The sequence below is a fragment of the Salvia splendens genome, chromosome 2, assembly GCF_004379255.2.
Source record: "Salvia splendens isolate huo1 chromosome 2, SspV2, whole genome shotgun sequence".
In the NCBI taxonomy this organism is placed as follows: domain Eukaryota; kingdom Viridiplantae; phylum Streptophyta; class Magnoliopsida; order Lamiales; family Lamiaceae; genus Salvia; species Salvia splendens.
In genome coordinates, this window is record NC_056033.1 from 4386995 (window position 1) to 4412819 (window position 25825).

Genomic DNA, 25825 nt, shown 5'->3' on the forward strand with positions numbered 1-25825 from the left:
TGAATTTAATTATGTAATTTTTAATTTTTAAGATTTAAATTATGTAATTTTTAAGACTTTAATTATAAAATTTTTAATTTTTAGGATTTTAATTATGTAATTTTTAATTTTTTAGTAATTAGTAATAGTATTTTGGGTATTTTAATGCATTTTAATATTGTGGAAATGTTTTTATTTAAATTGAATAATAGAATGGTGGGATCTTTGAGCATGTCCTTGCGGAAGAGTACGGATGTGGGTGTTGTGCTCTTGCCTAAGAGCAGTGAGTAAAAGTAGGTTCGGACTCACATCCGTGCTCGTTGGCAAGAACACGAATTTGGATGCTCTTATTGTCGCTCAATTATTGATTTCCACATCTCATCAAATCACGGATTAACTCTTGATTTTGGCATTTACTAACACTACCTCAATTCAACCTTTGTTTTGTCATTTTCATTGTTGTAAATTTTGCCTTTATAGAGAGGATATTAGTTGGGAACAACAATCTCATCTTCTCCATAAAGTTGCACATGGACTCACTAAAATTAGATGCAAAAGGAAAGAGGATCACATTCCTTCATATCAAGTTTTGGTGAATATTTTATTTCATTTGTGTATTATTAATTGATGCATGGTATTTTCCCCATTTTTCGTAATACAGTATAGTTACTATTTGTTTGAAAATTTGGTTATAATGAAGAAGAGCTTATTAGTTTTTGTGATTTTTGGGGTAATTTTGGGCTATTTTGTTGCCATCTTTCCTCAGTTTCTTCAATTTGACTTCTAATTTTTGTTATAGCAAAGTCACAAAATCTTTCTGTTGAAGCAACTTCTAGTTAGGTAGAGTGATTTGATGACGACGATAATAATAAAATAATAATAATAATAGTACATTAAGATGATACTATAACCTAATAAATAAATAATACTAACAACAATGAAATTGAGGCATAAAGTTGTTGAATAAAATTGGCTTTGCCTGCACCACGAAATCACTGCACATTTAAATTTGACTGCTACTAACTCTTGAACCTAGGAGTATTTTATACTCCACTTTTCGTTTAAATCACAAAATTATTATAAACCCAATTATTGAAAAAAATATATATAAAGTTTAACAAAGAAAAATTGAAAAAAGAAAAATGGATCAAAGCAATTTCTGAGCTTCTAAAGTGTACAAATTATCCGCAGCGTAGAAGGACGGCGTCCGTCCGTCCGTACCAGCGGCGCGGCGGAACGCTGCTCGCCGCTGCGCTCTTGCCGCTGGCGCGCCGCTACTCTTAGCTAAGAGCACGTCCGTGCCAGCGAGCAGCTGACGTGGCGGCTCCTGATTGGCCAGCGACAAATCCGTTTAATTTTTTTAAAAAAAATAAAATTTTAATTAAAAAACCCGATTAAAAATATAAAAAAATCCCAATTCCCAAAAAATTCTCCCCACTTTTAATTTATTTTTTCAATTTTTTCCCCAAAAATACACATTTTCATCTATAATTACCCCACTTCCACACAAAAAATTTCACACCACACTACACAATTCTCACATTTACATTCTTACAATTCTCAATCTTTCTTTCACTCTTAACAAAAAAATATCCGGCTCCGGCGATCACCCCTCCACCTCCCACGGTTGGAACCACAAATGGTTCGGTTCACAACCATTTCCTAGTCCGGAAACGGAATTTTCGGCACCTCCTCAAACCCAAAGTTCGCAAGCTCCGAGTGGCTACCGGCCTTACCCGATCGACGACCAAGATGCCCCCGATGGGCAATACGGGTGGGCACCCGAACCACCCGTACCTAGAGCGGGAGGGAGCGGCGGCACTCAAACTCCTACTCTTCCTACTCGTGGTGTCCGCACCCCGTACACTCCAGGGGAGATGGAGCAATTATTCAAAGCATTTTTGTCTATCTCCGAAGATCCGGAGATTGACACGAACCAATCCGGGGACCATTTTTGGTGGCGCATCTGTCGCCAGTACAATGAAAACCGGCCGGCTGGAACAATCTAGCGCAATGAGAGTATGGTGCGCAATGCCATATACAGAGCAAACGAAGAAATCCAAAAGTTCCAAGGGTATTACCTCCAGGAAGAGCGTTCGGCGGGGAGCGGCTGAAGCGAGGTCGACATCATCAGTGCCGCGTTGGCGACCTACCAATCCCAACACTACAAACCGTTCAAGTACCTCAATGTTTGGCAGGAGGTGCGTGGGCATCCGAAGTACAGGGGAGGCGTAGCATCCTCCTCTAGCTCCTCCGGCAAACGGCCGAGGTCGGTATCCCTATTCGACGCTGGCTCCGATGAGGTGTCCACCCAGTTCGCCGGAGCTAACTTGGGTAGCCCCGACGCCGGCCCGAGTAGTTCCCAACGCCGGCCGCAAGGAAGGAATAAGTCGACGACCAACCGCCATCGCGCCGCGATTCCATCTGCCCCCGCTCCCGCTCCCGCTCCCTTTGTGCCACCTCAACCCCTCACCAACTCGTTGTGGGGGGGTTTTGGTCCAACTCAATTTGGTCGATAGGTCAAATATGACCCCCCGAGCAACTTCGATCGCATGTAGCAATGATACGAGGTCTCCAAAGAACATTGGGAGTAGAGTCGGATGAATAGTCTTCCACGGGGGTATTTTAGCCTTTAATTATGTAATTTTTATTTTTTAGGAGTTTAATTATGCATTTTTTTATTTTTTAGGTGTTTAATTATGTAATTTTTAATTTTTATGATTTTAATTATGTAATTTTAAATTTTTAGAAATTTAATTATGTAATTTTAATTTTTTTGTAATTTGTAATATTATTCCGGTATTTTTAATGCATTTTAATTTAGTGAAAATATTTTTATTTAAATTGAATAATAGAATGGTGGGACCCTTGAGCTTGTCTTTGCGGAAGAGCATGGATATGGGTATTGTACTCTTGGCTAGTAGCAGGGAGTAAAAAAGTAATAAAAGTTGGTCCGGATCCACATCCGTGCTCGTTGGCATGAGCACGGATGGGGATGCTCTTAATATCGGTGTACATCGCAATAATGCGAAGGCGCAGTGTAGTGGAATTGTATGTAAAAATATACTCACATGAGAATTATATTTACAATATTTTATTGAACAACATATAAGTATAAACAAATATCAGATGTGTATTCAAAATCAACTACTCGATATTAAATTTATCCAGTAGCGCAGTGAATCTTAAATCAAACGTTTATTGACTTAGCAACTTGATTTAACATGTATGGCTTTTAACGTAATAAAAGCAAAAGTTTGGTTTTTAAATATAAATACGCAATAATTGCGTTGGCTCCATAAATCTAATATCAATGTAACATGAGTAAAACGCGAATTGCTTTCGGCGAAATTTAAAGCAACTGAAGAAACAGAATAATTCTTATCTCTTGTAAAATATTTTAAAATTAGAGAATTAGGATAGAGGCATTCTAATACTATTCCTTAAAATTCTTATCTCTTGTAAAATATTTTAAAATTAGAGAATTAGGATAGAGGCATTCTAATACTATTCCTTAAGTGATTATCAAACTATCTTGAAATAATAAAATAAACATGAATGTGGTACTTTCAAGAAAATCCATATCCCCACAAATCTCACCCACCATCTAATGAAGTAAGGATTTAGAAAGTCAAGCCTAAAGTTTACCAAAAAAGTTTTTACTTATTACTAGTTTCATCGAATAATAATATAGTAGCACTAATTTTTTAAATTGTATGCACACATCATTTGCTATATATTGATTTGAATTGAAGGAATTCCTTGAGAAAAATAACAAGTAAGAGTACTTCATAACATTTTTTAAGGAGTACTTCATAACTTAAAATATAAAATTGTGTTAATAATGATCCCTCGTGAAATTTTATATTGATAGAGAAGTAGATTTACAAATTTTGATTGCTACGGGACTGTTAGGATAGTAAGATTATATATGATGATTTAACATGTATTATGTTTTGTTTATAATATTAAATCCTACTATTTAATCTTAAATGAATAATTATATGATAATTAATTATTACCAATCTTTTTCGATTAAAATAATCTAACAACTTAATCATAAATTATATCTTAATATTATTTTATCTAGAAAATCAAACACTATCTATATACATATATAAATGGAATCAATCTCCCTTTACCCATCTAAATTCTGAACACATAAAATATCACTAAAATAATTCCTGAACAAACACAAACAAATACTATTTCAGTGCTTCTTAATCATTCACAAATGTCAAAAACTCACTACTCCAATATTCACATTCCTTCAAGGTAGGCATATACTACTAATATTTTTTGTCTTGCAACAAACCCATGTGATAATCAAGCCATGAATTTCAAGCCACTTTACAACAAATCAAAAAGTAAAACCCCTCAACACTCAAACCACCACAACACCTTTTTTCTATTTATCTTAACAATTAATCAAAACAAGAACTAAATAAATAAACATAACAAAATAGAGGATCTATTTAGCCAGATAAGTTCCAACCATAATATCATAATGAGGACGTATTCTATTTATATAGTGCATCATTTCAATTTATACATATATAATCTTCTACACTCATACAATTACTTATACATTTAGAAATGTACTACATATTCTATAAATATCTATAATATAACCAAATAATCAACCAAATATACAAATGAAAAACCCCTAAATAAGCACTAATTACAATTAAACTCTCGCTAAATCTCATGGATATTGACGTTAATCTTTGCCATTAATGACAGTCTGTGTTTGACTTACCAATAAAAATTTAAATTTTTTTGAAACTATTGCTTCAATCCCCTCTCTCTCTTCCCCAATCATTCCATTAAACATTCATCAAATTCTTCACATTTTATTTCACAAGTGAAGCAATGGAATAAAAGTAAAAAAGACAACCCAACACAAAAGCAAAAAAAAAAAAGAAAATAAAAGAAAATAAAGAAAAAAGAAAAGAAAAATACACCATCGCCACCACCACCACCAACCCCACCTCCATTAATAACCAAAAGAGAAAAAGAAGTCTATTTTGAGATACCCTTTGGCTTCTTCTCTCCAATCTTGAACACCGCATCCGCCAATTTCGCAAGCCAAGAAGTAATTGCAAAATCCCCAACCAAAACCCTAGCATTTTCAAACTAAAATCAGCACCGAATTTCCAAGTGGGGCAGCTCGCAAATCTATCAACAAATTCAGTGGATTTCGCCACAGATGAAGCACATTGACTGCGCCCCATCAACCCCGGGAAAGTTCAAGATCGAGAAATCACCCTACTATAGGCTGCGGCTGCATTCGTCTCTAGCTAAGCTCACTTTCTGGTCGCTTGTGTTTCTCGGATTGATCTATCTCTTCTTTTACAGATCACCATCTTCATCGCCCCACACTACCTCAGATCCTTCTAGAAGGTCGCTTAGGTCCAGTTTCTATCGAGATGCTAACTTTGAGAAAAGGGTCAGAGCCTCAGCTAAGATTAGGTCCAGAAATGGGATTTCTGTTTTAGTAACCGGTGCCGCCGGTTTTGTCGGCACACACGTCTCCGCCGCCCTCAAGCGGCGGGGCGATGGCGTCGTGGGCCTTGATAATTTTAATCATTACTATGATCCCTCGCTCAAGAAGGCGAGGCAGGCTCTGTTGGAGCGCACAGGGGTGTATATTGTTGAGGGAGATATCAATGATGCTTCTCTGTTGAGGAAGCTTTTTGAAATCGTGCCTTTTACTCATGTTATGCATCTGGCAGCGCAGGCCGGAGTTCGTTATGCTATGGAGAATCCAAGCTCTTATGTGCATAGCAACATTGCTGGATTAGTCAGCTTGCTTGAGGTTTGCAAGGAAGCAAACCCTCAGCCTTCGATTGTGTGGGCTTCGAGTAGCTCTGTGTATGGATTGAACACCAAGGTGCCGTTTTCGGAGAGGGATAGGACTGATCAGCCTGCGAGTTTGTATGCTGCAACTAAGAAGGCTGGTGAGGAGATTGCACATACTTACAATCACATCTACGGGCTTTCCCTCACCGGATTGAGGTTCTTCACGGTTTATGGGCCGTGGGGGAGGCCTGATATGGCATATTTCTTCTTCACTAGGGATATGTTGAAAGGGAAGTCGATTCCCATCTTTGAGGGTGCTAATCATGGGACTGTGGCTAGGGATTTCACCTACATTGATGATATAGTGAAGGGGTGTTTGGCTGCATTGGATACTGCTGAGAAGAGCACTGGCAGTGGTGGGAAGAAGAAGGGGCAGGCTCAGCTGCGGGTGTACAATCTGGGGAACACTTCGCCTGTGCCTGTATCGAATCTTGTGAGCATCTTGGAGAGATTGCTCAAGGTGAAGGCGAAGAGGTTGGTTATGAAGCTGCCTAGGAATGGGGATGTGCAGTTTACACATGCCAATATAAGTTTGGCGCAGAGGGAGCTCGGGTATAAGCCCACGACAGATCTGCAAACAGGGCTGAAGAAGTTTGCGCGGTGGTACCTCAGTTACTATGGGAGTGGCAAGAAGAGCGCGCAATGATAGTGGATACAAAAAGTTTTGGCTTTGTGCGGTAGAACCCATTCTATTCTTTTCCATTCCTATTCTTATAATTGTTTCTTAATCTATATCTGTGTTTTGTTGGCACAATTGTTCTTGCTTTCGAGTATCATGATTTCATCGTATAAGGATGAGATTCCTGATCCCACGATTGAAGTTCTTGTGGCCTGTGGGCATTGATTGATTTCACCTGGTGTTTGTGATCTGCATCAAAGGCCACACAAGATATTGTCATTCATGGGATTGATTGTATTTGTTGTAGTTTACTTGTTGTAGAATTCATAAACTGGTGGAACAACTTGCTGATTTTGATGGACATGTGTCGATCCAAATCCGATTCAAATATAGCACTCGCTTTGCTGTTGTGTATCAATAAATGAACTTTGTTTCATGTTTCTGCACTCATTAAGATGAAAAATGACAGTATTCTGTTGAAGGTGTTACTGCTCATGTACAATGTTCTTCCCTTTCTTGCTGCTTTGGGCATGCTTACGATGAGCTTAACTGTTTTTGCTTTGATACAAGATGTTTTACTAACTTGTAGTACTGATTTTGGTGTAAGGATTTTGTGGGCTCTTGTAGAATCTTGTCAGTTGTTAGGGGGTTTTGTTTTCATGTCTTGGTATTAAGTGGATCTTGATTTAATGTGAACCCATCATTAACTTCTTTAACCAAATTCAGTTTAGATTCATAGATCAAGTCATATAGGAATTTACCCTGCACAGTTAATGTAAGAAACAAAACATAGTTATATATTGATTGGAGGTGGTATTGAGGGATTGTAGCATATGGCTAAAGAATTGAAAGTGGTTGCTTTTTAAAGCAACACAAAAAAAGCCCTAGTGATTTTGTCTTTGGAAAACTTAGGTTTCTGACCTAGAATGGAAATACTGATACAGATGCCAAGAAATTAGGGGAATACAAATCAAGAATTTAGCTTTTGCTTTTCCGTTAAAGAAAGAAAGAAAGTGGGGATTAATCCTACTTCGCAATTCTTCTTCATATTTCGATTTATTAATTGATATGTCTTGACTTGGAAGTGAAGAGCGTTGCAATTTTGTTGAATTGCCGTTTAAAGGAAGTGACATGTAGCAATTGATTGCCTAAATAGGCCAACGTTTTTCTTTCTTTTTTGCACCATTTGACAATACTTCAAATACTGAACTCGACATAATAGTAACTGGACCACTTTTTTTTACCTCTTCAAGAAAAAAAAATATCAGTAACGAATTCATAGTCACATGAGATCCATACAGAAAAGTGAAAACTTGAGTTTATAGGTTATCTGTCGCTATTCAATCGAACTATTTTCGAACCAAAACTCACTCTAAAGCACACGCCTTTGAAGCTGAGAAAGGAAAGACAGGTAGAGTTAGTGCCAAAGAAGTGAGACGTGTTGGCGGACGTGGATTTCTTCTTGTCCCCGGATAATCTCATGCTGGGTAGTAGCAGATACTAACTTCTTGAAACCAACAACCACCCCCGTTAAGGAGCTCTGCAGGAACATGGTCTCCTGTGACAGTGAGTGAAGGACCTGATGAAGCATCAGTTCATCGAAACACCTTCAATTTGAAGGGATCAAATTATGTAACTTGATAATGATAATGATAGTTGCTACGGCAAAAAGAAGCCCATACAGAGTTCGGAAGTCATATTTTGCTCTTCCACTTCTCAAGATGAGGCATAGCATATCGGGGAGGTTATGACGAGACGACAGGTAGTAGTTCCAGGCCTCGAGCATCAGTCGTTTTCTTGATCCTTTAAAATGGACTACCTATGTCCAGAAATGAATTAGATTCTGAGAGAAAAAAGTGTTGTTTAAAAACTTTAGCCAATAACTGAATAAGAATAAACAGATTTTGTAGTGTTTTTTACCTTCACACCCAAAGGCATTCCTTCCACGAAATTGGCCTGCACCCTCTGGTGGTGTCCAATTATAAAGCGAGCACGGTAGGAAAAGCACCGAAGCACCACCAATCATGTATTGGAAAGCCTCTCTCCTAGAGAACCTTTTCATGTTAAAGTTGGGTTCAGATTTAACAACCCATGCAAGAGCTAATTGGTCTCCAAGCATTCGAGAAGCTCGCATAAATTTTGAACTGTAAACTTCTAGTACTTCTTGTAAGAACGCCATGCCCCTGTGGACAAAGAGAGTATATTATTTATTCATATCAAGCACCAATTTTGGCAATATGGACAAATTATGAGAACCACGGACGGATAAAATAGAACTAGAAGAATATATACTCTGAAACTGCCACAGAACAATTTTTAGGCCTGGATGCCAAAGAGAAAGCACAATGTACCTTTGAATTCCATCAGCAGTGCCCCTTACGGCAATGAATCCTGAATTTAGAGGTTGATCTTTGTTGTTGCGGAAGGTAAGAGCCAGATCAAAATCACGATAGTCAGAAAATATATCATCAAGGTCTCCTATTACTGCGATATCAGAATCCGTGAAAATGAAATGAGTTTCTGGTTCCTGGTCCTGTTTAAGCTTCTCAAGTCTTGTTTGTAGAAATATCTGCACAAGCAACAGATGTGGGAAAGTCTAGCTACTAAACTGTATATCAACTTTTTAAATAAAATCCAGCAAAATGTTAGGGAGATGGTTCTTACATATGATAAAACATTAGCTTTGACTTAAATATTTCAAGATATTTATAAATATAAGTGAAGTACAATACGCAAAGAAAGAGTATCAACAGAGCATAGATATAAAAATCCACTATCTTGTTCCTTGGGCAAACAAGAAAATTTAAAGGTTCACCAAGGAAGACGACTCAAAAGGCTTGCATTTAACATCACGTGAGCATGTAAAAGAAAGAAAGAAATAAAGCCATTTTGAAATTTTAAATCAGCTGTTCTGACACATACTAGTTGACTACCATTATCTAATGCATACCACCAAACTTAGTTAAGCAGAGAATGATAAGAATAGACAGTGCTCTGTGCTCTTACAATGTACGACTTGATTCTTTGAAGCATCAACTTGTCTCTCGAATATTCACCTTTTATTGGTTGAATGGTGAGGCGATCTCTAGGCAGAGGAAGATCAGAGGTGGGATCAGTAAGAATGACAACATGGCATCCATACATGGCTTCCTAGAATCATTTATGGAGCATCAAATTAGTTGGTTCAACTGAGACAAATTAAATGACATTGCACATAGTGTGATAAATTTAACCCAGTTGGGAATAGTGGAAAAATTCTGGTAATAAGATGCTGTCATTAATTCACGTCACCATTACCGATGCATCATTATGGATAGATAGTAAACAAAGAAACATCAAATGATTGTTGCAGGAACTTATGGTATTAAAATTGTAGATCCAGGAAACTTATAGCAGACAAACAGAAAATTGATGAATTGATTACCAATGGTTTATATAGAGCAATAGAAGAATCACAACCCCATGGCTTAGGACTAACCCTTGTTATAGATGTAAGCTGTAATGATTAAAGCACCAAGACAGCTATTGACTACAGATATCCGACCCACTGACTCCAGAAATGCTTTCCAATATATTTTTTCTAATAGTACTCATCGATGATACACATCCATTTTTGAAAATGAGATAATTGAAGCTTATATTGCAGTTTACATTAAATGAAAAATGGACAGTTTCTGCAAAGCAAGTCAAATCTATTTAACAAACCAAATTGCCAACATGAAGCTTAAGCTATAATAAGAAGTTCAGCTTCAAGTTATAGAAGCATGAAGAAAGAAAAAATTTACTAAACACAGATATTCAGTGATATGATATCTAAAAAGCTCTCAAGTTATGTGAAGATGCCGGAAGAGAGTGAGGAGGACACAAGAGTGCGCACTTCCGATTACATCTTCCTTAGATGACAAATTACCATGCAGGTGAATAAAATTCAAATAATTCAATTACTGATAATTCAAAAAACTCAGAAGTTAGAACTGTGGATATCCTATGCACACTAATATTGCTCCATAGGATTGCCATAACTACACACAAAATCAAAATAATTTCAATAATGGTTGTTTTGAAAATCATAATAACAAATACCTGAACAAACTTTAAGAAAACATTCAAAATGGCCATCGACCTCTCCACTTTGTTATATGACATGTTCCCAACAGTAACCAGCTCAGTTGGTCTACTGTCAGCTGTAGAGTTGTAGATAGTGAATACGGTGACAAAAGTTACAATTGAGAGACAGTTCTTAGGGATGCTCCCAAATTGTGTTGTGTTAAGCGCCCTTGTTCCTGAAAATGTTGTAGGTTGAGCACTAAGGTAACGAATGATAAGTTTAACAGTCATGCATTTGAGATGAAATATAGCAACAGCACAAAAACTCTGTGTATAGATAAATTTGAGATGGAATAATCAATGTGATAAATGCCTAATATAGCAAATGCTCATAAAAATAAAAAAGGAAGTTGACGGAACACTCAATTATCGGTTGACACATATTTATAACATGGATTAGACAATAAAACCTAGTGCACAATTTAGTTGTAACTAATGGAATTCAAATCTCATGAAGATAGAAGCTAAAACTTCTCCACAGAGAAGACGGAATTTATCCAACCTTGGCATTGCAAACGGTCGGAAAGTCCCTCCCCAGCAGCAGGTCCTTGGATAAGAGGAACAGGCTTTGGCTTCTCCTTAGGCACATCCTGAAAATCCCTTTGTTGATGGAGCTCCTTGACTGAAAGAAGAGCATCCTTATTTGATATTTCCATTTCATACGCATAAAAACAGAATGAAATCATAAAGGAACAGTGAAATGGTCTAATCTACCTGATAGCAAGCGGGTGATTAAAATAACCACCAGAAGAAGTAAAAGCAACCGATTCCATCCAACACATATTCTCTTTCCCAGCAGCATACTGGACTGGACTGGACTCCCTCAGATAGCTTAATATCTACTCTCAGCTGAAATGACAATACCAACTAAAATTATAAGGTATGATGCAGTTTCCGTTGTTGTATGCACAAATTAGAAAACGACATTACCCCCAAACAGACATCCCCTGTAAAAAAACGATATACGTAATATACTCCAATTTAACCCAAAATGTTAGGGTTTGAACATCGATTCGTTCCATGCTTGCAACTTAGCAAAACACACATGCAATTCTACTCATGTAATAAAAATTGAAGGACAATTTGGTTCATTCTATCGCAAAACTTGTCCATGAAAGCATTTCAAGATGAGATCAACTTGAGTTAGTTACCAACTTTTAGCAGAAGCACAGGATCCACGAAATCAAATTCCAGTCACGTTTATCTGATTCTAGAGTTCAAGCATCACTCAGCCTATCATAATAAGAGCAGTATGAAGGACTTCCTCACGGGCTAGCAGTACGAAGGACTTCCCAAAAACACCTTCTTTCACGCCACTAGGACTTCCCACCCCACTGACAAGCACTAGGATATACCCGCGGACATGTATAATAATAAAAATTCACAAATTCGCGAATATGCAATTATGGAATTAAAATTTCGACCCAAATACGGGCAGAGAAAGTGTAATAATAATTTTATTAAATAATTTTTTTTTAAAATAATACAATGCAACAAAAAAACCAACAATTTAAACAAAGTTTAGTATGCCTTGAATCTTTATAGTTTGCCGCTAGTCGAACGGAGGTCTCGCTGGTCGCAATAGTGGATGAGCGCGACGGACAAGCGGCTGGCTAGTCGCTCGTCCACTATTGTGGATGCTCTAAGATATCCCGTGTAAATAGGGTCGGCCTACTATTTATTTTTGTACGTCAAAATAATTTACTGTATTCTTTTCATTACTTGCAGTAATATATTTTAAATTAACGCTTACTATGTTTTAGCCTACTCTGGATAGAAGGTAGAAAGGTTCTGTTATATTTATAACATCATAATCTAAAATCAAGACCAAATCTTCACCTTTAAATTTTAAAATAAGTGGATGAAATTAAATCTTACGAATTTCAATAAATAGTAGACAAAATATCAACAAATGAGTAAGATCGTCATTTTGCTATCATATCATAAATTTCGTGTTTTTTTATATCAACGTAATGTATTACAAATATCAACATAATAACATGAGTATTTCAACATAAGTACACGAAAATATCAACACAATTTTATTGAGATTTTACCTGCATTATATTCAAATCTTGCATGCATTATATTGAGATTTTACCTGCATTATATTCAAATTTTTTGATATACTTGTTGATAAAAAAATGTGTTTATCAACATATACGAAAATTGAAATAAAAATCATCAAATTTTATAATCCGAACGTCGTCGGAACATATGCAATTGAGATCTCGCTAAAATCCTTATAAAATTAACTTTAATTTGATATATTTTTTGTGAAAAAATAATTTAAATGGAGAGAGGTATGTAAATTTAAAGTTTTAGGTTAATTTTAATAAGAGAGAATTGATATTAACCCCCTTTAATTTTATTTAATAATTATTTAAATTTTAAATATAATTCACTTCACATTATATCAACAATTAAATCTCATAATCTAATGGTTAAAAATTGATCTTAATTTTGAATTCCTAATTAGTTAGCAATTGATCACGTCCCCCGATATTAGAGTATTAAATAATAATGGGTTTGTTTAGTGACATATTTGGTGAAAATATAGGAAAATGAAACTGAATATGTGAATACGAAGATCTATGATCTATCCATATTTGATCAATTTAATCATAAATGGGTAAATTTAATGATTTTACTAGAGTTAGAATTAGCTTATGTGGCTGCCGCACACCGATAGACATTTGAGACCATTCAACCAACACCTTTTGAAAATTTATTTGGAAATAGAAAATTGTTTGTTTATTGAATTTATTTTCCAGAAAAATTGATGTGGAATTTACCTATTTGGCTGTTTTAATTGATTATGCTATATACATATAATTTCTCCACTCCCAGGGCACAATGCAAAATATATAAACGTCAAGGACTGAATTGCAAATCTGCTTTGGACACATATATAAACCCTTTCACTTCCGATTTTACCTTCGTTTCTCTAGGGTTTTGTACACCATTTCGCCACAGCAGCTGATCAGCTAGCCGCCGCCGGGCCGCGAACCTTAGCCGCCACCATGGGTCGTATGCACAGCAGAGGGTAGCTTTTTTTGGTCCTCACTTTCGCTCGATTGTCCCTGTTTACGGTTATAACTATTGAAACTGCATTTTATCGATTGTTTCAGTAAGGGTATTTCAGCGTCGGCACTTCCGTACAAGAGGACGCCCCCGAGCTGGCTCAAAATCTCATCCCAGGATGTACGTCATTAATGTGCCTTTTTTCCCGTTCTTCTAATCAGAAGATTTTCTCATTAGCACTTCATTAGATTGATATTAATATTCAATGCCTGTTGTGTTTATTTGAACTTCAAAATGAAATGTTGAACAATGTGATGCTTTATTGTTATATGCTCTGTGATAACATGTTATTATTGTTTTTGTGTAATCTTTCTCGTCGGTATTTCAGGGCATTGATGAACTGCATAATTAGGTAATCATGTATCTTTTGTTAGCTAATTTGTCTTGTGGTGAACAATTACCTCTATGGGATGGGTTTTGTCTAGACATACTAGTAGGTGTTCGTGTAATGTTGTAGGATATGTCACAATCTTAATAATCTCTGCTACTTTCATTGGACGGCTGATGGTGAAACAGCGGAGATAAGATTAAGGCTTCGTAAGCATAACTGGCATAATTTTGAAGTTATGAATTTCAATTGTTTACAGTTTATATCTTAGTCATGATTTTCTCATAGTCTTTCTTGTTAAGTTCATAATTCTCATCATCTAGTGTTTGTTATAGTAATTCTCTTCCACATTGTTGCTGCATTTCGTATGATTGTCATTTAACCATGATTCTGTGTTCTTTGAGTATTGCTTTGAATACAGGATGGTTATGTATCTTTGTTTGTTAGCCCCCAGTCCTCAAAAAGGAACATGCCAAATTTGTTTCTAGACTACCCCCTACATAGATGTAGTTGAAGTTAATTGTTATAAACTATTTTTGCATGCTGACACATGCTATTATTGTTATTAGATTTCATACATTTCTCTAATAGCAGATTTATTCAGACAGCTCATGTTTATCTCCTGATTCAGGTTGAAGAAAACATTTGTAAGTTTGCCAAAAAGGGCTTGACACCATCCCAGATCGGTGTTATTCTTCGTGATTCTCATGGCATTGCCCAGGTGAAGAGTGTCACTGGCAGCAAGATCTTGAGGATTCTCAAGGGCCATGGTATGTTTGTTCAGTGTCTCATGTTTTCTTCTCATCATAATTGTTAAATGTTGCAAGAGTCTAACTGTTTCCTGTACACAGGGCTTGCTCCTGAGATTCCTGAGGATTTGTACCACCTTATTAAGAAGGCTGTTGCCATCAGGAAGCATCTTGAGAGGAATAGGAAGGACAAGGATTCCAAGTTTAGGCTCATTCTTGTTGAGAGCAGGATCCACAGGCTCGCTCGCTACTATAAGAAGACCAAGAAGCTTCCACCTGTCTGGAAGTAGTAAGTTCATCTTGACTTTTGATAACTAGGCGATTTCTGTAAAGTATTCGTAAGCCACCATCACGTGGTGACTGCACAAATGATGTGGCTCATGCTTATATCTTTCTGTGTTCAATGAGCACTGAGTAACTTGGTTGGTTTCTTTGCAGTGAATCTACCACCGCCAGCACTCTCGTGGCCTAGAAGAGAATTTACTGGAGACTAGGATTTGTTAATCAAGTCCTATCTCAGTATAGGAGAGGTCCTACTAGAATCTCTGTTATCGAAGACACTTTTCCTTAGTTGTTGAGGCATGTTTTGATATATGACGAGTTTAATGGATCTCTTACATTGTGAAAGGCTGCTACTCATTGTGCTATTTATTTTCCCCTCGTCGTATACTTTGCTGGGTAATTATTTATGTTGCTTGTGATGTTTGCAAGATGCATCCACCGCCTCCATGAGCTCCTGCATTCTTTCATAGCATACAGGCGCAACCGTGCATTCTCAGTTCGTAATCAACTCTTGTTTTGTGTGAGAAGATTAATAAGTAGTATGTGTTGCACATGATTGAATATTTGGAGAATTAGATGTTAAGAAACTATTTTGAAATAGGTTATGAATATTGTGCTCTTGGCGACAGTCTTTCTTGAAACATTTGCTCATGCAATAAAATGTTGGCCTTTTTTGGAACCTTCATAATAAAAGGCTGATTTCAAGAGATCTGAAAATTGAGCTTATCCTAATCTAATTTAGTGCATCTACTTCAGAAGGATGGTTACTAGTATATCAAACATCAATCCAACCATCATGAAATCAAGAGGTCCTTCAATAGATGCCAAGAAAACACTCAAGATATCCATACCGACCACTTAAAAACTGATGCCCATCTATATGGCTGCAGCTGTTACTGGTTTGTTTATTCAATGTTTATGGTAACCACCTTTTTCGGTCTTCCTCTCGTGGATTGCTCCTGATTGAAGCTCCTGCTTCTGTTTGTGTGCGACAGCTCTTGCAATGGATCGGATGAGCTTCTCCAGGCTGCCAATGGACCAAGCCTATTGCTATGCATCCCTGTCACACACGGAACATCATCACAAGTGTTAGCATGCCTAGAAGCTGGGTTGTAGTTCTTGATATCACCATCATGTCACAGATATCAACTGTGAGGATCAGCTTTTAGTTTTCAGCCATTTTCAACTTTATAGCCTTACATATGCGCAAACACAAGACCCCTGATAATTAGAACAACTTATATTACCTGAGATATTAGGAAAATCAAATGAATCAGTCCTACCACGGAAGTGATTGTCCGCAACGCCTCCCCATGCTTTTTCAAAGCTGTCAAGCTCATCTGCAATAAAGCATTACATCAGCAACCTGCTACTGAGCAGAAATGGGTGCACCATCTCTGTTTTGTACACAACTAACCTTCATTTAGGTTTTGTAGAGTCTGCACACTTTCCACTTTACCATCCAAACCAAGCGTCCTTAGACTGAATGCCCCTGCAGAACATATGCAACGGTCAACAGATCCCAACACACCATCACCTCTATGTACAATTACTTCATGTTAACGTTGGAAGAGACAGCTAGAATCACGTTGTATGTTAGGCATGCTAGCTTCAGCTGTAAATCATGCATGAACTTTATCTGAAAATTTGAGAAGAAAAAACAACTAAACTTCACAGGGTCGAGCTCCACTATATTGCCCAATTTTGAGAAAGTAACCTAATGTCAAAGATTTAAATAAACAGAATTTTCTGCCTCGTCTCAAAAGAGTAACAGTGCAGGTAAACTAACCCTATCATGCAAGTGTTGTAAAATTCTGTGTATACTATATCTCTGATAATGTATGCTCACCTTATCATGAATTCCTCTGGAGACCTTGTGGGCTGCTTGACCTGTCGTTCGATCAGCCTGCTTGCTCTCTTCCCATGTCACCTGAAGAGGAAAAATTGTAGTATTAGAAATAAACAAACAACATGGAAAACCCAGACTTAGCAAATGTTATAGACGTACTCCATCGCTTCCCGTCCTACGAGAAGTTGTTGCTGTATAATATGATCCGTTGATCCCACCATATGTCACCTTCTGGAAGCTTACACTGTGAGACCATGGTTTCTCTGGTTCCACTTTGATCTGATTTGCACTGGATGACACGTCCCTTAGTTTTCTGGGACTCTTTCCATAATCTGTCATTTAGATCTGTCATCAGCACATGAACTTCATTCTGCAGGATTCAAAAACCAAGACACATCTATTTACCATCATCCTGATCATCCGGATGCTCAACAAGTGGATTGTTATTTGCCCAAGAGGGACTACGAACATCATTCTCCTCATCTTCAGCATCACTGTCCAGCTCTTCTATCACTAGTCCTTTTGATCTGCTCATAGGCTGCACGTTACCAGGATTACCGGAGCTTATCTTGCCCGAGCCAAAAAAGGCCCCATGGGGACGAGAAAAGAAAGGATCATCAAAAGGATCCTTCCCTCCAAATATGCTGGGAAACATGCTTCCATGGAAACCAGTGCTATCAAAACCGTCGAGCTGCCTACCAGCAGCTCTGGACTCCTCTCTCACTTCTTCTCTGTCACCTTTCATTGTGCTTGCACTTGCACTTCCCTATAAGTTTCAGTAAATGTTTCAAAAACGGTGGAGCAAACTATATTTCTAATGCTATGACTGACAACTAATGGAAATAAATTTCATATGCATAAAGAATGACTTCAACCCCAAGTGTTTGTAGTATTTCCAGAAACAAGATCACAAATATGTTCTCTTACTTGAACGGAATCATAAACAAACCAGTTTGAGCTCCAAATGCATCGGTACAGAGACTGCAAAAATTAAAGACATAAACCTAGCAATCCCACACATAGCAACCCTGTGCAAGAGCCATCAACCATTCAACAAAGCAACGCAATAAGCATGCGCAGCACAAAATCTCGAAATTAAAGGTATATCCAATCTTCCACATGCTCTAGGAAAAAACAACTCAACTCATAATTGCGAGCTCATCTCGGTTAATAATCATCTTCTCTCAGAAAAAAAATTGTAATATAGCAACACCATCCGGAAACAACAAGCACAGAAGATCAAATCAAGCTCACCGTTCGTTGATAACGTGGAAACGAAAAGGCAATTTACGCGCGATCATCCACGATATCAAGGTATTAGTCAAAATTGCAGCAGCGAGTAGTAATTATAAACACACGCACGAATCATAAGCGAATAACGAATCGGAAATATAGGATGAATTCATTGCGCAGTTACCTATTTTCAGCCTCTGGATCGGAATGAGAGAGAAATTGAATATCGAGAAGTGAGAGCGAAACTTTTCCCGAGCTCAAAGGAACATATATAGCCGTGACGCTGACACGTGTCAGATTTGTGCTGCGCCTAGATTGTTCCCGTGCTTTCTCAAAATTCGAATTTTACGTTGCATGTTTTTCTACTTTATATTTAGAATGTAGCAGCATCCTGATTTTTCGATTTTGTGACGCCGTTTAATATTAAAATATCTTGATCTTAGAATAATTACAAAAAATTATTTACATAATATTAAATTTTTTGCTTTATAAAAAATTCGTCAAAAAACTTCCAGATCGAATTGCCCCTAGAGCTTGGAGGCTTCGAAAATTTTTTGACTGGACACGTTAAACAAAAATGGAGACATCGGTACGAATTTATAATTAAATTATTGTTGGGATTTTTTAAGCTAAAATAATTATTAGGATATACGGTAAAATAGTTAATGTTGCACATGTTAGTCCTTCAAAGAAAAATAGATATGACGACGTTTTTCTTTCAAGAGTCAAAATATAAATCAATACATATAAAAGAAAGAGGAGCAAGATTGACAAAAGTGGAATTTCACTATAATACAGGGGTACTTGGTGTCAATACGCATAATCCTAAAGATTAATCTACATTTGGAAAGAACAAGGCTTACATGTTACAACAATTTTGGGTTGGCCTGCCACGTCACCACAGTCAGCAATCTTGTATCATAGATAGCCATGTCTTCTCTAACCCCCATGCATCAATATATCATTCTCATCTATAATCCTAATCACAGCTCCCACCCATCAAACTCTTCTTCTGCACCATTCTCAGCTGATACTTCTGCACGAGGCAGCCGCTGTAAAAATTCTGTGGAAAAACAGAACCCCCTAGCTCACGGCACCAGCAACTTTAAACAAGATGTCATAATCTATGATGTTTTTGTGGCTATCATCCATCTCAGAATTCTTGGGCACCTAGTTCGGGCTTCGAAGGGTATTCGAGGCCATGGAGGGCGGGCATACGTCTCAGATCTTCTTCAGAGTAACCAGGCATAAACCAGAACTTCCTATCCATCCCAAACACCTATCACAGAACAAGCAGTCGTATAAGATACGCGCAAAAACCTAAGGCAGTGTTTAAGAAGATGTGTATTGTTGCAAATGTATGTTGAAGAATTGAAATCGACTATTTTTAATTGTCATTTTAACTTCATGTCTAGAAGGGACAAGTACAGTTGGAAGTGTTACTCCAGAGGACACTATAGTGAAAATTTATAGCCTTACCTGCTCAAAGTTCCTTTTTCTCCCAAGATCATAACGCCATTTTGGAGAAGACTTTTTCTCATAAGCCTACGGTAAAAAAATCAACAAAACGTCAGCATCATTACCTCACATAAATCCAAATTATGAAATGAGAAGAAAGAAAGCAAAAATCATGTCAAGTAATTTTTAAAAAAATAATAACAGTGACAATTGCATGCTTCAGAGGAATATAACCAAAAGGATGGAAGCAGTAAATAAGGAGCTTTAGGAAGTAGCTCCTGAAAGTATAGCATTGAAATACAGGTGTACATTCAACATATCCTGAAAGTTACATCAAAACTTGGTGTATCAGCACTGTCCCATGAGGATGAGACATTTGCTTATTCTTGATCTTGAATTATCCAAACAAAAAGAAGGTGAAGTACCTCAATAGTTGTAGTGTTGGCAGCCACCAATGATATGTGCAGAATTAGGAATCCCATTACACTCAACGCAAATGCCAAATTCAGGACTGCAAACATTAGATATATCACAGCCGAATATATAAAAAAACTAGGAAAGGAAAGAAGAGGAGAGGTTGCCATACCAAATGCAAGAAATGTGGTTGCAAGAGTTCCAGGAGTTCCAGGGATCTCTCCATCACTAAAGAATGCAATGAAGTGTGGGAGTAATGACAAAGTCACAAGGCTAGTCTCAAGGAATGTGTAGAACTGCAAAGAAAAAAGAAAATTATAATGTAATCAATGCCATCAAGCGAATCGAATATAGATGCAGAGCCTTCACAAGATCCACACAATCCCAGATCATATTCATTTCCATGCCACAGATGAAAAAAACCCTTAGGTGACAACACTAATTATAATGGTGGAAATGCAATGGACAAAAAATCCTGTGCCGAAGCTATATTATGACCAACAGCGTTTGTAAGCTTAGTAATCTATTGACGATTAACATAAATGTCAGGTTTGGAAAATGTCAGCCAGTACAACACTCAGAAAGTTAAAATACAATACCAGGAAGAGGAGGAAATTTTTGTAGTTTAGTGCCCCCACACAATTGACAACCCAAACACAATGATGGTCCATCTTCAGTACACACCTCCCACCTAAGATGTTAATCCAACAAAAACACATCAGTCATGGAAAAAACAATATTGAAATCTAACAATCTCCAAGGATTTATGCAAGAAGCACTAACAAACAGAGCAGTGATGGCAGCGAGGTGGCTTCAATTGGTTGCACTTTCTACAAAAGCGAATTCTACCATTTTCGGTATCAGGTGGAAATTCTGATGCAGTCAATGGATCATTATCTCCCCTTTCTTCATCTGCTGCCGGCCGCCAATTTGGAGGTACAGTGCCTGGGTCCGTAAAGACAACCGAAAAATAACTCCATAACAGCATAACCAACTGCAGAAGGAATGTTATTAGCGATTTATTTCATTGAATGTGCCATGCAGCAATATGTCACTTGTCCAATTTATAGAAAATTCAAACTTGATAGGCAAAAAGAATTACAGTATTCCACTGCTGTTATAAAATATAAATCAGTACATCAAATTGGACAGATAGAACACTAACTTCAACTCAAACAATGACTAGTTCAATTTCCAATAGTCATCAATCTAGTGGACATTGTTGAATTCATAAACTTGCCGAACAGAATACAAATATTATACACCCACCAAATTGTTTCTACCTGATCGAAAAGATCTTTATACCACATGAATCAAGACCATTAATAATCGATTGTTTTCCACGATGCTCACTCCCATTAAATCAAAGACAAAACGGTCATTATCTACACTTATCAAGTCCACGCACCAATGTGAAATAGTTGATCTTGTACAGCAGAAAATAACACAACCCAGAGGAAGATCTATAAATCCATTTAAAAAAATCCCCGTAATAGTCCAGTGAACTAAAATTGAAGAAACGAACAGATCAAACTCCAACAAACATTGACTTCCAAATTTCACAGACAGGGGAGCATCAGATTTTGAAACAATGAAAAATCCTATATTTGATTACCAGAAAATGGAACATCGTGAGGACGACGAAAGCGATGAGTGAATCGAGGCCGCCGGCAGCGAGTCCAGGGCCGTAATTAGTGATCACCACCGCGTAATAGCTGACGCCGACGACGCCGAGAACCAGTAAAATCATGATCGAGCCGAGCCCCCGCAGCGCAGTACAGAACTTGAACACGTTCCACGCCATCGCGGCACCAGATCTATGCATAATAATTGTTTGATTATTCGATTACCAAATCCAAATTAGCTACAGGAAACAGAAGGCGAGATGAAAATTCAGTGAATTGAGCTTCTGAATTGGCGTTATTTCGGGGGTTTGGTTAGGGTTTATGGATCCCGCCTAGCGTGTATGAATCCTGCGACGGTGGAAGCCATGCGTGAAATAAAGAGAGAGAGAGGGAGGGAGAGAAAAATTAGTGGGGCGATTTTACAATTTGCTTCTTTTTTCCGGTTAAATATATAAATGTGTGCTGCAAGATTTAAGAAATTAAGGTTTTTGAAAAAAAAAATTTGAGAGACCGGTGAAAATGATTAATTGGTTGGTCAATTTGTGTTGCAATCATTTTGCCAAGTTGAACAAAATATTTAAAATCTGAAATTCCTTTGAAATAAATTGAAATTTGAAATTTAGATGGAATTTTTTTAATATTAGGATGTTCGGATGGATTACTAAAATAAATCGGATATATTAAAATTCAAAATAAATTTAATAAATATTGTACTTCCTCCTTCCTCTTCAGATTTTAGGAGATATTGTTTTGTATGTTAAATGGTGAGTAAAAATATATTTTTATATATTGATGAGAGAGAAAACTTTTTTTCATAAAAAAGTGACATTTTTCGTAGGATAAATTAAAAGGAGAGAGTATGACATCTACTTTAAGACAAATGAGTATCTATTAAATTTTGGATATTGGTATTAAATTTTTGGATTTTCAGATTTTTGGTGTTAAATTTTTGGAATTTTGAATTTGGACCGATTTCATAAAACTTCATATTTTCGGATCGGATAGAATTAGGCAAAAATCCAGTATAAACTCTGAATGTCCACCCTTACATATAAGTTGGAATGAATTGATAATATTAATATGTGTTGTTGATGTGTATATTATACGTATAGGTGGCGTTCGGTTGTCATGACTAATATCATGAGATTATCCATCTAGGATTAAGTTGTGGGATTATTTTAGTTGAAAGGAGGAGGCTATGACTAATTATCATGAGACTATACATCTAGGATTAAGTTGAAGGGTTCAATTTTACGAACCAAACATGATACATATTTAATCATGAGATTTAATCTTGCTAACCGAACACCCATAATGTATTCATAGTTGGTTTAAAACAATATGGGTACTCGCACATTTAAATTCGTACTATCTATAAAGATATAACTACGTATAAATTAAAAAGAAAAAACGCAGCAATGCACTCATATAATTATGCAGAACAATATAAAATGTAGTACACCTTTTCTGCTTTTCATATGCCTAGCCTATTTCATGCGTAAATAATTAGATCATGTTTAATTAATACTCCTAAGTCTTGGTCAAAATGTAGAAAACTTCTAAGAAGTATCCTCTTTAGACTTTAGCAATTGGGAGACAAGGTTTGACGGAAAACGTGAGAACTTCTAGAATGACGTTATTTAGCTAAGAGTCAAAAAAAATAATTCCGCGATAATTATATAGCAATTTTTTTTAAAAAAATGGCTTGTGACTGATGATTATACCGAGACCCGAGTTATAATCATTTATATTTTGATTCAAATTTGTATCCAATAACATTGAGCGCAATTATAGGTATTCAAATAGTATTAATTATTGTTTAACGAACTTGTACTTGTGTAATTGTTTCTGCTTGAGGATGAAGAGGACATGTTCAGGTTCTTAGAGTGTCCATAGTGGGGGAGCCGCGACCCGTGGCTCGGGTGCGCGGCCCCCACTGCAGAGAGCCACGACGGGCGGCTGGGAGCCGAGAGGGAGCGCGGCTCAGCCGTGTGCGCCGCGGCCCACCACTGCAGCGGGCTGAGAGCCGCGGCCCGGCCACCGAATTTTTTTTTTTTTTTTTGCTTCTTTTTTTTATAAATACACACCATTTTTCCTCCATTTTTCTACCCCAATTCAAACACCACTCTTTCCAATCTTTCCAATCTATTTCAATTCAACTTCTGAAATATGGATTCTGAAGATGAACGGTACCAAGAAGCTGTAGATCTGGAGTTCCAAAACCTGGATCATAAATATTTTTTGTGCAATTTTTTTTTACAATCCAAATTGTTTTATTTTAATTAAAATTATAAATATCATAAATTACAGTCTAATAAAATTTATTGTAGTTAAATTAAAAAATATCATTTTAAAAAAGTAAACAAATTAATTTTTATTTTGGAGCGGGCCACATTTCGTGGCCCTTGTTATTTACCATTGTGGAGAGCCCAGGAGAGCCACATTTGGTGGTCGGGCCAACTTTGGTGGCCCTTGAGGGCCACCATTGTGGACACTCTTAGAAATACTGAGAATTGGGGTTATTTGTAGCCAATAAATGATGTTTAGGTTCTTTGGTAGAATTTTCAGAAGCCCGAGTATATTTGAAAGGCCGCACTGTAGCAACCTGAAATGGGCGAAATTCAATTCTCCCACATGAGGTGGTTTAGGCCATCTACAACGCCGTTCCTATACCGTTCCTTAAACCACTATTTGAGGGCCTCACTGTACTTATTTACTCCATTCCTTAACTAAGGAACAGAACCTGCAACCCTCCGTTTCTTATCCGTTCCTTAACCGTTCCTTAAATTACTATTCATTCAATTTCATTTTTTATTTTATTTCCAACCCAATTCAATTTAAATAAACACACTTTAATAAAAAAACAAACACACTTTATTAAAAAACACACAACATTAAAAAAAATTAAAACTTAAACTTAAAAAAATAATAAAAAAAAACACACACTTCAACGTGGGAAAATAAAAAAAACTACTCCGCCGACGAATCATCCTCCGGAGGCGGTCGAGGTTTAGGGGGAGTCGGAAGGCCAAGTTGTGCTGCCATAGCAACAATTCCGTTCCACCAGGCCGTGAATTGGGCATACGAGAATCGGGAAGGGTCCGCCATTGTGGCGGTTATGTACACCACCATAAGTGTGTCCGAGCCTCCCCGCGAGCCCGATCCCGAGGCCGACTGGCTTGATTCGCCTCGGCCCTTCCTCGCTCTAGCCGCCTTCGCCGCCTTCGTCCCTTGCGGCCGACGGCGCCCACGGCTGGATCCCACGTATTCGCCGGGCGTTGGATCCCCCGTACCCCCAAACACCTGCGGTTCACCCTCGCTGGCCTCACCGGTGTCACCAGACGAGTAGTTGACGGTCGCCGTGTGCTTCGTGCGCTTTAAGGTTGAGCTCGAGCTCGAGCGGACACCGCCGGCCCACCTTTCCTCGTCCTTGACGAGCTGCCAAATATCAACATATTTGAACTGTAGCTCGGTGTCCTGGTAGAAGACGCGCAAAGCCGCCCTCAGAATGTCGGCGCCCGAAGCTCCGCTTTGGTAGTTCGCCTCTTCGGCCGAGTAGATGCCGCAAAATTTTTTGACATGTACGTCGACTCGGCCAAAATGAGCACGGAGCATTGTATATTTGCACTTCCGGGCCCCTTTCGGTTTAGTCTGGTGGTAGACATCGCGGACCTTTTCCCAGAAGAACTTGGCGGCTTGTTGATTCCCGACGATGGGATCGTACGAGACGGTGAGCCAGGCGGTGTACACCGCCTTTGTTTCTTCGTTGCTGTACGGATGCCGGCCCAGATCCTCCGGTTCCTCCTCCTCCGCCTCCTCGGCCGCCTCAGACGCAGCCCTGGAGCTTTCACCGCCTCGGCCTCCTCCCTGGGTAGGTTCAACGGGGATATTCTCCCGAATCTGGGACAAACCCTGAGAAAGCCGCGATCCGGGTGGTCGTGCGTAGGCATCCACATCGAAAGTGGGTGGTTGGTACCCACCCGGCGTCGCCGACCCCTGGGTGCCCGGCGTCGATGACCCGGAACCACCAAGTGCGTTGTACATGGTCTGCCAATCGCCGAACGCGTTGAGATCCCACCCACCGGAGCCGTCACCGCCGTAGTTGCCGTCGCCGGACATTTTGTGTAAAGATTGAATATGAAAATTGGAGAGGAAATGATGTTGGTTGTGTGTTAAATGAGAATGAAGTAGGAGTATTTATAGAATAAGAAAATAAAAATAAAAATAAAAAAATAA

At 37.9% G+C, this 25825-nt stretch overlaps 4 protein-coding genes and 1 pseudogene across 7 annotated transcripts; 2 read left to right on the forward strand and 3 right to left on the reverse strand.

The window, feature by feature from the left end:
- The first annotated feature begins 4973 nt into the window (after positions 1-4973).
- On the forward strand, positions 4974-6948 carry LOC121784605 (UDP-glucuronate 4-epimerase 3-like). The gene has a single exon (XM_042182779.1). The coding sequence runs from the start codon at positions 5189-5191 to the stop codon at positions 6485-6487; it is 1299 nt and encodes a 432-aa protein (XP_042038713.1). The 5' UTR covers positions 4974-5188; the 3' UTR covers positions 6488-6948.
- A 743-nt stretch (positions 6949-7691) lies between these two features.
- LOC121769108 lies at positions 7692-11794 on the reverse strand (annotated as a pseudogene).
- Positions 11795-13459: 1665 nt separating this feature from the next.
- Positions 13460-15397, forward strand: LOC121784637 (40S ribosomal protein S13). Its single transcript, XM_042182822.1, has 5 exons — positions 13460-13613; positions 13699-13771; positions 14611-14749; positions 14831-15017; positions 15167-15397. The coding sequence occupies exons 1-5, from the start codon at positions 13591-13593 to the stop codon at positions 15198-15200; spliced, it is 456 nt and encodes a 151-aa protein (XP_042038756.1). The 5' UTR covers positions 13460-13590; the 3' UTR covers positions 15201-15397.
- A 192-nt stretch (positions 15398-15589) lies between these two features.
- On the reverse strand, positions 15590-18389 carry LOC121784611. 4 transcript variants are annotated; one of them, XM_042182799.1, is made up of 8 exons: positions 18277-18321; positions 17787-17887; positions 17265-17625; positions 17019-17191; positions 16860-16940; positions 16428-16502; positions 16258-16350; positions 15590-16070 (listed from the first exon to the last, which is right to left on the reverse strand). In XM_042182799.1, exons 3-6 carry the CDS (start codon positions 17602-17604, stop codon positions 16488-16490), a joined length of 609 nt encoding a protein of 202 aa, XP_042038733.1. In that variant the 5' UTR covers positions 17605-17625; positions 17787-17887; positions 18277-18321; the 3' UTR covers positions 15590-16070; positions 16258-16350; positions 16428-16487. The 4 variants fall into 4 exon arrangements, with proteins under 4 accessions (XP_042038733.1, XP_042038747.1, XP_042038740.1 ...); XM_042182813.1 differs by lacking the exon at positions 17787-17887 and having other exon boundaries at positions 18277-18389; XM_042182806.1 differs by lacking the exon at positions 17787-17887 and having other exon boundaries at positions 18114-18316.
- Positions 18390-18769: 380 nt separating this feature from the next.
- On the reverse strand, positions 18770-22014 carry LOC121759668 (probable protein S-acyltransferase 14). Its single transcript, XM_042155336.1, has 7 exons — positions 21580-22014; positions 20748-20958; positions 20564-20655; positions 20137-20260; positions 19976-20061; positions 19572-19637; positions 18770-19371 (listed from the first exon to the last, which is right to left on the reverse strand). Exons 1-7 carry the CDS (start codon positions 21787-21789, stop codon positions 19246-19248), a joined length of 915 nt encoding a protein of 304 aa, XP_042011270.1. The 5' UTR covers positions 21790-22014; the 3' UTR covers positions 18770-19245.
- Between the last annotated feature and the right edge of the window lie 3811 nt (positions 22015-25825).

What these genes read in the sequence shown, in the direction of transcription:
- LOC121784637 (XM_042182822.1), top strand. Translation starts at nt 13,591, where the DNA reads ATGGGTCGTATGCACAGCAGAGG. An exon ending in GGTCGTATGCACAGCAGAGG is followed by an intron (nt 13,614 to 13,698) that starts GTAGCTTTTTTT and finishes CGATTGTTTCAG; the next exon opens with TAAGGGTATTTCAGCGTCGG. An exon ending in GAGGATTCTCAAGGGCCATG is followed by an intron (nt 14,750 to 14,830) that starts GTATGTTTGTTC and finishes TCCTGTACACAG; the next exon opens with GGCTTGCTCCTGAGATTCCT.
- LOC121759668 (XM_042155336.1), bottom strand. Translation starts at nt 21,789, where the DNA reads ATGCATAGATCTGGTGCCGCGATGGCGTGGAACGTGTTCAAGTTCTGT. An exon ending in AAAATTTCCTCCTCTTCCTG is followed by an intron (nt 20,261 to 20,563) that starts GTATTGTATTTT and finishes TTTTCTTTGCAG; the next exon opens with TTCTACACATTCCTTGAGAC. An exon ending in CCAACACTACAACTATTGAG is followed by an intron (nt 19,638 to 19,975) that starts GTACTTCACCTT and finishes TTTTTACCGTAG; the next exon opens with GCTTATGAGAAAAAGTCTTC.
- LOC121784605 (XM_042182779.1), top strand. Translation starts at nt 5,189, where the DNA reads ATGAAGCACATTGACTGCGCCCCATCAACCCCGGGAAAGTTCAAGATC.
- LOC121784611 (XM_042182813.1), bottom strand. Translation starts at nt 17,604, where the DNA reads ATGAAAGGTGACAGAGAAGAAGTGAGAGAGGAGTCCAGAGCTGCTGGT. An exon ending in TCCGGATGATCAGGATGATG is followed by an intron (nt 17,192 to 17,264) that starts GTAAATAGATGT and finishes TCTAAATGACAG; the next exon opens with ATTATGGAAAGAGTCCCAGA. An exon ending in GTAGGACGGGAAGCGATGGA is followed by an intron (nt 16,941 to 17,018) that starts GTACGTCTATAA and finishes TTTCCTCTTCAG; the next exon opens with GTGACATGGGAAGAGAGCAA.